The sequence below is a fragment of the Microtus ochrogaster genome, chromosome 1 (genome assembly GCF_000317375.1).
Source record: "Microtus ochrogaster isolate Prairie Vole_2 chromosome 1, MicOch1.0, whole genome shotgun sequence".
Lineage (NCBI taxonomy): Eukaryota > Metazoa > Chordata > Mammalia > Rodentia > Cricetidae > Microtus > Microtus ochrogaster.
Genome location: NC_022009.1, coordinates 36,587,288 through 36,599,738, shown reverse-complemented (window position 1 = coordinate 36,599,738; position 12,451 = coordinate 36,587,288). Strand labels below are relative to the sequence as shown.

Here is a 12,451-nt window from a genome sequence, read left to right as displayed (position 1 = left end):
TCTACATATTGAATATTCTTTTGGTAACAACATGTTCCTTTAAATTTCCCCTTTATTCTACAAGTTTGTTTTTAAAGATTCTTTTAAAAGTTTTAGTGGGGGTGGGGAAGACAACTCCTGAGAGTGAGTTCTTTTCTTAACAATGTAGGACCCTGAGGATCAAAATCAGACTGTCATGTTTGGCAACAAACACCTCTACTTTACTGAGCCATTTCACCTGCCCTAGAATTTTCCTTAATGTTTTTTCAGCACGTAATGCACAAACCATATGCCTATAATACAAGTCATTGAATCTCAGGTCATTGTAGTGGCCAGACTTACTGTACACATGGCTGGATGGTTTTCGAAAATGGTATTATGATGCTGCAGGATTCAATGAACTGGGTTTAATGTGAGATGATACAGTCTGAGACTGAAGATGTAGAGGAAGCCATAGAAGGCTTCCTGGGGGTCTTTGTAATGACAGGATGTTTCGAATTAAGAGAGCCCTGGACCTGAGCATGAGGTGACTGATCTTTGCCTAAGGAGCAGTGGATAAAGTATGAGGAAGGCGAATTCTACCTCAAACCCTATCTGAAAGAGGTTATTCGGGAAAGAAGAATGGGCAAAAAAGTGATCTTTAGTTGAGATCCATGGATGTACCCCGTCTCAGCATATTTTTATGAAGTTGTTTCAACCTGAATCACAATTTAAGAATTATTTGCTCTGCAGATGCCTCACATTAAATAGATGTTTATTGTAACCATAAAAAAGTCATTACAGACACATAGAGGAATGAACACTAGCTGGAACATGGATAGATACTATTCTAATCCTTAAGATTTGATTCAGTGACTACTATCTAAGGATATTTTAGTTGACAGAAGGAGCATAAATAAACAACAGAGGGTTGAATTTGAATAATACAAAACATGTCAATTACTCAGTGTGTATGGAGGGGAGACAAGAGGCAGTATCTAAATATTGATTGGGGTTGAGTGAGAAAAGAGCTACTGTGGCAGTGTTATTTAAACCTCAAGTATAAGCAAACACTTGACTCATGACACTCTTACTTTGTAATCTGTCCAGGTAACCCAAGGGAAAGCCAGTGGAAGGGGGAGAGATCAGTGAGCCCCTAGAAAACAGGAGTTAGTATCACCTTTACAGAAAGTATCGAAGCCCTTTATAGAAGTAGGTTACAGCTTGAGGGACTTGTTGGTTTGTTTCTTTGTTTGTTTTCATTTTGGCTTAATACTTTTCTTTCAAAGCTCAGGACAAAAGTAATTTTTTTTTTCTTTTATCTATGAGGGAGATCCAGGGTGAACTAGAGTGTCTTGGTGCCCTCTAGAGGACACTGAGGTTCCTGAGGTGGGAAAGCAGCAGGCTCCTTTCAGATGCTACAGTCTGAAAATGGGATCCTGCTTGGAAAAATAATATTTTTAACCCTCAGTTTGAAATATGCACTCTTGCTTTTAATCCCACTTACTAGTAACTAAAGTCTTAGCCAGGTTTGGTGACACACTCCTTTAACCCCAGAATTTTGGAGAAAGAGGCAGTCAGTCTCTGAGTTCAAGGCCAGCATAGTCTACACATGGTCTACTGCGGGTCTCAGCTTGACCCCCTAACCTTTGACCTGAGTCACCTAAGACTATCAGAAAACACAAATATTTATAGTACGATTTATAACAATAGCAAAATTAGAGTTGTAAAGTAGTAGCAAAAATAATTTTATGGTTTGGGGTCACCACAACATGAGGAACTATCTTAAAGAGTCACAGCATTAGGGAGGGTAGGAACCACAGACATAGAGAGTCCAAAGTCTGCCAGAGCTGAAGACCCTGTCAATAAAAAAAAAAACAAAAAAACAACTTAATCATGTTTGTTGTTCATAATGTGTTTTGACTTTTTTGATTTCTGCTCTATTACAATCTTCTTTCTCTGCTTTAGAAAATAAATTGGGATGACTTAGCTGCCAAAAAAGTGCCTGCTCCATTTAAACCAGTGATCCGGGATGAGTTAGATGTGAGTAACTTTGCTGAAGAGTTCACAGAAATGGACCCTACCTATTCTCCTGCAGCCCTGCCTCAGAGCTCAGAGAGGCTGTTTCAGGTAATGTGCCAGTGTGCCAGGTGTGCTTCAGAGAAAGTCAGTTTTCCTAGTAAAGGGTTTTTGTTGGTGTCTTGCAATCAGGGTTCCGTGATTGTTTCAGAATTAAATGCAGAGATATGTTGAGGTTCTACCATGAAGCTTACAGTTTGCTACATAGCAGATTTATTAGTTTTCTTGGGTTTATTTTGGGAGCTTCTTTGCTGCGGGGGGGGGGGTTGTTTTGTTTGTGAGACAGGAGAAGGTGGAATTTCACTGTTTTGTTTTTTATTTGTTTTAATGGGATTTTTTTATTTGTTTTTTTGTTTGTTTGTTTGTTTTTTGAGACAGGGTCTTGATATGTAACCCTGGCTGTTCCAGGGGTCACTATATAGAACAGGCTTGAACTTGCTTCTGCCTCCCCATTGCTGCCATCAAATGTGTACACCAAAACCTAGCCTGTGTTTGTTTTTTAAGAGTAAATATTCATTTTATACTTGAGAATTCATTTTTGTTGAGACTTATATGGAAATTATGATGTTACTTTAGTTTTTACTCTATTCTTATAAAATATTTAGTATTAAACCATATTGTTAAAGACTGGGTTTGTAGGAGGCTTCTTTGTATAGAGCAACAGGGAAAGATGAGGACGGCTAAGGGAAGCCAATAACTGATCTGGAGGAGCAAACAATGTGAGTAAAGTACAGCAGAGGTGTGACGGCTGATGTTTACAGTTTGACAGAATCTGGGGCCACTGAGGAGTCTAAAGAAGGGATTGGCTAGATTAAGTTGGTGTCTGAGCATGCCCATGAGAGGTTTTCTCCTCTCTCCTCTCCTCTCCTCTCCTCTCCTCCCCTCCCTTCCCCTCCCCTCCCCTCCCCTCCTCATTCCTCCCTCCCTCCCTCCCTCAGAGATTTTCTTAATTGTGTACACTGAAACGGGAAGATAAGCCCTGAATTTGGAAAGACCAGGGATGGGTCCTGTCCTGGATGAGAAAGAAAAAGTGATATTGATCACAAGCATCCATTGTTCTCTGCTTCTTGACTCTTGAGTGCGATGTGGCCAGCAGTCTGTAGGTAGCTCTTGTCTCTGTGGTTTCCCGGCAGTGATGGATTATAACTGTGTGCTAAAATAAGCCATTTCTCCCCAGGTTGTTTTCATCTTTGTTTTAAAGATTTGTTTTTAGGTATGTGGGTGGGTGCAAGTGCCTACAGAGGCCATAGGAGATTGTTGGATCCCCAGAGCTAAAGTTCCAAGTTATCTGACATGGGTTCTGGGAACTGAACTCAGGTCCTCTGAAAAAGCAGCATGCACTTTTAATTACTGAGCCATCTCTTCACCCCCTGTATTTATTTGCTTGTTTGTTTATGTCAGATTTTATCACTACAATGTATGTGAGAAAATTTTATAATAAAACATTATTTTGTATCTTTAAAAAGTTAAAAATAATTTTCTTAGGAAAGGTTCTTTATCAGGTTTGATACTGTGCCTATTGAACTGTGTTGTAGCTGTGCTTTTCTGACCACTGTGCCTGTAATGTGGTTTAATCTGGCCATCCAGAGTGTCCCTCTTGGATATTCTATGTCACTAGAGTACCTGGCCAACCATGTGTAGATGTTTGTTAGTAAATCAGTAAATGTCATTGCACACAGTAATCATGCATTTTTTTATCACTGGTTTATCATATCATTCTCCCATTGGGCTTATTCCTTTTTCCAAAACTCAATTTTAAGTTTACGTATTCTAAAAACATAGAATACAAATCCAATATTTGCTAAATTAGAGATAAACCTTAATGAAACTTGCTATTTTTCTAGTTTGAAACAATACTTGGGCTCCTTTATTTGATGTGTTGACTGTATCTTTTTTGAGGTCAGTTGCATTTATAAATCAATATTATCATCATTGCAAAAAATTACAGGCTTGCGTCAGATTTGGGGATAAAATAGAGAGGAAGTCTTTCTACCTTTATTTTTGTATTGATCTAATTCTACCAGAAGATGGCATTATCTCCTTCTGAAAAGCATTTTTCTGTTGAGTTAATGCTGTATTTTGAATGAAAGTAAAATTATCCTCATCTGACCATTATTTATGAGAAGAAGAAATCACAATCTAGACTATGCCTAACTGTGAAACTACAAATCTTTGTTCTGTATTGTCCCTTCTCTTTTTAGGGCTATTCCTTTGTTGCTCCATCGATCCTCTTCAAGCGTAATGCAGCTGTCATAGATCCTCTTCAGTTCCATATGGGAACTGAACGTCCTGGAGTAACAAATGTTGCCAGGAGTGCAATGATGAAGGTATATAGGTGTGGTTGCCTCGGCTCTGTATTTGTGGTTTGTGTGAATGTTTAAATACTAACTGATGTTCTTAAGTCCAGTAAATTTAATAGATCATCGTTGAACTAAAGGGTAGTTTTAGAAGATGAATAAGTGAACTAGCAGTGTTTTCCCTAGAGGATCTTAGACATCATCTTGTATGAGCTCCTTTTTACAGCGATAGAGGACAGTGCATCTTCAACAGATATATACATGAATATATAAGTATACTAAATGGATTTTAATGATTAAATATATTACATTAAAGTTTGTTAATAATTACATGCTAATTTACAGCTTTACATATCCTTTGTGTACTAATCTTTTATTAAATTAAATGGTGTTGATTTCTTAATAGGACTCACCATTCTATCAACACTATGACCTAGATCTGAAGGACAAACCTTTGGGAGAAGGAAGTTTTTCGATTTGTCGAAAGTGTGTACACAAAAAAAGTAATCAAGCATTTGCTGTCAAAATAATCAGCAAAAGGTATGACCAGTCCTAGTGGTTCTTAAGTATTTATACCACTCAAGGAGTTCTGTACGTTAAGATTATGGAGAAGGAAGTCAACTGTATATTGTAAAACCTTTTACACACAGGCTTAACATTTACCTTACTAGCCGGCCCCTGATACTTCTAGCATTAGGATTTTCAAGTAATCAATTGGTTTTGGATATAAATCACAATCTGTTGTTTTCATGGCAAAATTTTCTTGTAGTGATGATATATTTAATCAGACTTACAGACTAGTTGAATATTTGAAATAATTTTCTCCAAAATTGTTTAGCCTCCTGGTAGCTTTGAAAAGAGAACAAGTCAGCTAGCTGTTCTGGCAATGGATTAAATCTTCATGATTGCATAATGTTACCAAATTGTCAGGCAAGAAGAGCATCCATCGCTTTGTATAACTAGTTCTTTCTGACTCAGAGGGAAGTTTTTCTTTAAAAAGTAAAGTTTGACTTTCCTGGTGGGTGGTATGATTCATTACTCTGACAAAGGTAGTCTGTATGCACTCTAAACAGTTAGGGATGGGGCACTGGCATCAAAGTCTGCTGGGAGAGACATGTAGATGTTAACTGTCTGGTTTTGCAGGATGGAAGCCAATACTCAGAAAGAAATAACAGCTCTGAAACTCTGTGAAGGGCACCCCAATATCGTGAAGCTACATGAAGTTTTTCATGATCAGGTATTTCAGTCCATGCACATGTACTAATTCATGTACACGGTTCAGTTTCTCACCAGTTTTATTGGTGCTACTGGGTGAGGATCAGGGACGTGCAGTAGGAAGGGAAGAGAAACCAGCACATGCTGCTCACCTCTGCCTCAGTTCTTCCTTTCATTTCAACTTTCCTCTAACCATTGTTGCCCTACTGACATGGTGAATGCCAGAGGGGCAAGAGCTCAGTGTGCCACTGTCACAGATTGCAGTGTGCTTATTGTGAGTGCAGCTGCCACCCACCATCACTTAACCCGTGCATATTCAACACTGGTGATTGTAAGCCTTCAGTATTCTTTTCACGTCTAGCATCAAATGGACTCTTAAGCCCAGTTAGTGCAAGCTAAAGGACACGAGGAAACAGAAAGGCAAAGATGCTCCCTTGCATCTTGTTCCAGGTGGCAACAAGTGCTCAGCCTCCAGGATAGGTCCTTCTATGATCTCTTCTACCCTTAGTTCTGTTTTCCAGCCAAAGTCTCACACAAAAACCTGGCACCTGGCCATCGGCGGAGTATCACTGTGACTGGTCTGTAGCACCTCTCAGTTGCCCCATTGCCACCTCCCATGCCTGAAATTGCTCCATTTCAGTATTCTTTTCTCTGACACAGGACAGACATCCCAGCCTTCTCAGGTCAGCATTAAGGCACAAATGCCAAAACTAGTCCTAAATATGTTTTGCTCTAATTTTAACATCAAAGGATCTGAGATTTATGAAGGCCATGAGACTTGTGCCAGGATCACAATCAGTGAAAATCCAGTAGGGAGAACCTGTTCTGGGCACTTACCATTGTGTTGCTAGGACATTGTTGACTAGAATAGCTGGGACTTGTTTCTGAGTACTAAGAATGACTCACCATGGTGATATCAGGTGGAAGCAGGAATACATCATAAATTCTATTTTGCTGCCAGTTATCAGTGTATGGTCCAAGCACTGTACCATAAACTCTACATGTATCATCTTTGTCCTTGCCTTAACACTGTGAACTCAGAGAACAAAACTCAGAAGGTCAGTGACAGTTTTACAGTGTGTTGATGGTGAAGCTGGTATCTGAGCCCCACCCTTACAACTTCAGAACCCAACAAACTTTTAATTACTTTGCTCTGCTGTCTTAGAGGAGGCAAAACCCAGCCTTTTTATGTGAAGAAATAAACATCTAAATGGGTAAGATCTTCTTCCTCTTGTTCTCATGAGAAGAGATGCTTTTGAACTCTGAGAATGCTCTCCTTGCTTCTCCACTGCCTACTCAGATTCTCATGGGAACAATAAGTCCCCTGTCCATTCAAGGTGCACAGTAAAAGACAGTGTCCTGTTGATGCAAATACAGAGAATATTAACCTCTCCATCAAGAAACCGATGGATGGCCTTAGACGCTCACACCTATAGTTTTGTGTCTGTGACCCTCACTGTATCTCAGCCCAAACATTGGATCTTGACTCTTCTGATTAATGTCTTATCTCAAGAATTACATTCCTAGTTTTTAAACTTATGTTCTAAGTTGATTGTTGGCAATTTTTAAAAATTCAAGAGACACTAAAATAGAAATTTTCTTAAGATATAATGCTGCATGTAGTAGTATATAATAATTATTATGCTATGCATTTTTTGAAATATGTGTTTAGTTTTTCCTATGATAATGACACAGTTGATCCTCATATCTATACAGTCCTATTTTTAAACTAATAATGATGTTGATTAAGGGTGGGTCTTCAGACTTTGGCTCTACAGTAATGGTGATCATTTTGTGTGCCATGATCTGTTTTACGTACTCTGTGTGTTCCTAATTGCTGTTATAACAGAATTACCACAAACTTAATATATTCACTGTTTAGACAATGAATGGAGACAATAAATCCAAAATTAGTCTTACTGATTTGCAGTCATAGAGTAGACAGAGCTGGCTCCTTCTGGAGACTCTGAGAGACAGTTTGTGTACTTGACTTCTAGTTTCTGGAGGCCACTTGTTTTCTTTGGGTTGTTGCCCTTCTATGAAGTATTCCAATCTCTTGCTTCCATAGATTAATCCCATACCTTAGATGCTGGTGAATAATTCAGGGCAATCATCCCATCTCAAGAATTTTAATCATAGAGACTGGAGAGATGGCTCAGTGTCTAAGAGCACTGGCTGCTCTTCCAGAGGCCCTGGGTTTAATCCTCAAAACCCATGTAGTCCCATGGGATCCAGTGCCCTCTTCTGGTGTGCAGACACATATGCAAACAAAACACTCATTTATGTACATGCAAACTTTTAAGAAAAATGAATCTTAATCATGGACTGGGCTTGGTGGCACACAATCCCAGCACTCAGAAACAGAGACAAACAGATCTTAAGTTCAAGGCCTGCCTAGTCTACATAGTGAGACCCTGTCTCAAAAACATAAAACAAAAGTCATAAAGACTATTAATTATGACTACAAAGTTCCTTTTGCCCTCTAAGATAAAAAAAAAACAACAACAACACAGGTTTGGAGATTAGGACATGGCTATCTGGAGGGCCATTATTCAAGATACCATCTGTAGCTTTCTTATTACCCACATTTCATTGATAAGGAAAGGTCCTAGAGTTTATAAAGGTAAAACTACATCCTGAAGATTGTTTTTGATCGTCCCTGTACATTTTATTCATAGAAATAATGCAAAGCATAATAAATATGAAACAAAGTATTGAATCAAGATAATGCCAGTAGAGTCAAAAACAATTGTTTTAAAAGAAATATACACAATGAGTTATAGATACTTGCAGTGAATAGCTACAAGAATCTTGTAATTAATCAAATTATCAAACAAAGTAAGCTTTCAGCTAGATGAGTGTTGGCAGTTGTACTAGTTGGTAATCCTCTGGATCATTTCCCGTAGATTATCAGATTATTGTCAGCTCAGTTCATATTTTTAAATGAAAATATAAAAACTCAAGGGAGAATATTAGCACTGAGTTCAAGTGAAAGGAAATGAAATAAAGGAAAAGATTTTGAAGATTTTGCTGAAATTCTTGAAACTTTTTCATTGCCAGAATTGAATTCTAAAAAGCTACATTATCCTTTAGCTCTTTCTTCTAAATGCAGGGATTATTGTTGGTTGTTTAAGCAAGGGATTATTTAAATTTGCTAATCAGTAAATACTCTATACGACAATACATGTCTACACCTTTTCAGTGGGCTACATATTATTCTTTCTTCTTTCTAGCTTCATACATTTCTCGTGATGGAACTTCTGAATGGGGGAGAACTGTTTGAGCGCATCAAGAAGAAGAAGCACTTCAGTGAGACTGAAGCCAGCTACATCATGCGGAAGCTTGTCTCAGCTGTGAGCCACATGCATGACGTTGGAGTAGTGCACAGAGATCTGAAGCCTGAGGTGTGACAGTGTGCTCTCTTACAGTCTGACCTGTAGTCATTATTAGCTAGCCCTCAGGTAGTCGTCAGGCTTTCGGATGGTTCTCTTTCTCTTGTGCCAGTAAGTAAACACTGGAAGATGTTTCTTAGGGTTTTTTTTTCCCTCTTTCTTTTCTCTTTTCTGTGCCAGTTTAAAATAAATTTGTCCTCTTTTTTTCCCTCTTGCCAGCTGATCATCTTGAAGTTATATTTGTAAGTGTGAGGGCCTTTTATGGGAAAGATACTTCATGCAACAGTTGTATACTAAAAATAGCAATGGAAAATTTTGTAGCAAAAAATAATAGCCCTTATATATGTATTCCATCTTGGGGAGTTTGTTCGCTTGATGATGTATTTTGAAACCTTATTTTTCACATTTTTAAATCAAACTGATAGCTCCTAAACAATAATGTGTGTAAATCTATTCTACATAATTACACACAAGAATTAATAAGGCTGTCCTCTCTCTATGTGCTTCTGTACACTCACACACTGTGGTATTTATAGACCTGAAGAGCAGTGAAGAGCAACAGCTTTTTATATTTCTTTCAGAAGGTTAATTAATGAAGAAGGTTTTAACTCAGAATGATCCCTTTTTGGTATCAAAAATATGAAATTTTCTCCCTTTTTAAAAACAAGTAGTATAAAACTTGAAAAACAAAAGCCATTGACTTTTTAAAGCCAGTTAATCATCCTTCACTGTATGAGAAATTATACAGATTTCTGATCTAAAATAGAACATTATTTTTAATAATGTGATTATAAAGTTCACATTATTATGTACTTAAATCTATTCTACATAATTATAGATTATAATCACATTATTATAAAGTTCCCATGTGATTATAAAATATTTTCAAGTCTATTTAAAATATTAAAGAGTTTGATGTTCCTTTTTTATTAAACCAGAATAGTTCTGTAAAAGCAACTTTGTCTTAAATTATTAAAAGATATTTTAAGAATGGAAATATATACATTCAAATACACAGTTATCCCTCTGTGTCTGTGAAGGACTGCTTCTGAAATCCAGAAATGCAGTATCTTACATAAAAATGTACATTATTTTCACATAGCCTACATGTATCCTTTTCTGGACATTATATCCTCTCTTTATATTACTTACAGTATCTAATATGCTATAAATGCTATATAAATAGTTATACTCTCTATTTTAGGGAGTATGACAAGAAAAAAGTGTATTTTCTAGACAGTTGTTTTGCAGGTTTTGGAGGGGTTGTTTGTTAGTTTGTTTTTTAATCCATAGTTGGTTAAACCCACCGTTATGGTCCTCAGGGATACAGAAGGCTGGTTACAATTGGTTTATTCCTTTACAGGTGTTAAATTTCTGTACTTTATATTACTTTTATTCCTATTGCTACTAATTAATCAGAAGTGACTTGTGTCTTACAAACTTGCAACTATGATAACTCCCCCTCTGCTCCTTCATCATAGTTCTCACTCTCCTACGTAACACCCACTGAAAACATGGTGCTCTGTGCCTTGGAGATTAGCTGTCTATTTTTAAATGTGAAAGCACACCACTTAAATGTTTGCTTGATAGACAAGGAACAAGCATGTAGTTTTTAATGGTAAAGATCTGTTCCATGACTGTATAGAACTCATTTTCACATGTTTTATTCTTTGATAACTGGCCATCTGTCAGCTCATGAGTCTCAAATGAGGCACATGTCCTCTGCAGCAGAATTTAAATTTGTCTTCCTACTTTCCTGATAAAAAAGATACTTCTGTAGCTTGAAATGAAGCAAAATTGTTGGATTATACAGCATGTTCCACCACCATTTTATTCTTAAGCTAGGTTTTAGGAAAGTGATGATGTACCTTTGAACTAACATTTTCCTAACCATAGCTCTCACTTTGACTTTTAAATGGCAGAGTATATTATTTCCAAACTAAAAATTTAATTCCTTTCCTATGTAGCATTTTAGGTCTGACTATTTTTGGTAGATGGTTAAATGGCATTCTTTTTCTGCATAGACATATCTCTTAAGTTCTAGGTGTAAATCAGACAAATTTAGAAGCTGGCTGACATTCTTAGGCTGCTTTGTAATCTTCATATGATCTTCTTAAAAGATTAAGAAAAGTTCTCTATATGGCAGTATTTTCAGGCAGAAATTGAAATGTGGATAGAAGTGAATCATTTGTTACTCCCTACCATTCCTGACCATGCACACCCCATGGAGAACTGTGTGACACTGCACTTCCTACCTTAGGACAAGAGGTAGGAAGTGAGCAGTGTGCTCTAGTGTACATGTTCTCTAATATGATGAATGAAGTCATCAGCTTAAAGTGAATGTGCCTCCCCCTCATTTCCTCCAAGAATTAAGACTAAAGAAGTTCTTCACTAGCCTTAGTGGAATAAAGTTGTCATTTCCAGGGTCTTGGCAGGCCCTGTGGAGGAGAAGCCAAATGTGCTTCTCCAAAGATGTGTAGTACACTGCCTGGCACTGCAGAGAACCCTAGGTAGGACTGCTGAAGGACAGGTACCTATCTCCAAGAAAACACCTGTGAGCTATGACTTCCATTGTCAAAAATGGAAGTCTGGGTATTGTATGATAGAAAATTTAAGAAAACTGTTCAATTTTTTTTTTTTATTTCTTTACTTTTCCTTCTATGATGCCGTAAAACAATCCCACACCAGTTCAGAATTAGGATAATAAAAGGGTTACTTATTTAAGGGGAAAACTTACAAATCACCATTGTAAACAACAGTCCTCTGAGTATAAACAGGAACAGAGTCCAGCAGCTGGAACAGGAGGCAGAAGCAAGAGAGTGGGCGCAAGGTTCCCACTGCTTTTTAAACTCTTAAGAGACCACGCCCAAGTAGGCTGGTATCTTAAAGGCTGTTGGCTGAAGGAGCAGAATGGTGCTCCCACAGCACTTCTACTTCATTGCTCTTTTTCATATTAACTTTAAGTTTTTCCCTTTTTTAGAATTTCATAAGTGAGTACTGTATTTACGTCATTTCCGTTCTTCTTCCCACTCGAGCTGCCATGTCCCCTCACTCACTCTCTGACCGAGACTGAATAATTTATCGGGGGTCACCCCTGGAGAAGGCTGCTTCTCCCTTTCTCGGCAGCCACTCATTGACCGTAGCTCCTTGTCTAGGACTGGGGCTTTGTGAGAGTTCCCTCGTCTGTGCTGGAATATCAACTGTTGCTATCACTGCAGGTCTTGATTAGGCAGTGATTTCAACCTACCTAACCATCTTTCTTATTTTAGTCATTGAAACATTATGAAATGTTCTTTGCTTCAGCTAGATAAGCAAGAAAGAAAATGATTTCCCAGAACTGGAATCCTTTAATCACTAAGAGCATAACACTGTCTAAAAACAAAATAATCAGAATACAAAGTCAAAATTATTGAAGGAGCCGGGCGTTGGTGGCGCACGCCTTTAATCCCAGCACTCGGGAGGCAGAGGCAGGCGGATCTCTGTGAGTTCGAGACCAGCCTGGTCTACAAG

The 12,451-nt window shown here is 37.9% G+C and overlaps 1 protein-coding gene across 1 annotated transcript in view; it reads left to right on the top strand.

The window, feature by feature from the left end:
* Positions 1-12,451, top strand: part of Rps6ka5 (ribosomal protein S6 kinase A5) — a 181,377-nt gene that overhangs the window by 156,159 nt on the left and 12,767 nt on the right. The window contains exons 9-13 of the mRNA XM_005343453.3: positions 1,927-2,088; positions 4,239-4,364; positions 4,741-4,874; positions 5,478-5,571; positions 8,783-8,953. Of these exons, the coding sequence (XP_005343510.1) occupies positions 1,927-2,088; positions 4,239-4,364; positions 4,741-4,874; positions 5,478-5,571; positions 8,783-8,953 (687 nt within the window). The remainder of the gene's footprint in view (positions 1-1,926; positions 2,089-4,238; positions 4,365-4,740; positions 4,875-5,477; positions 5,572-8,782; positions 8,954-12,451) is intronic.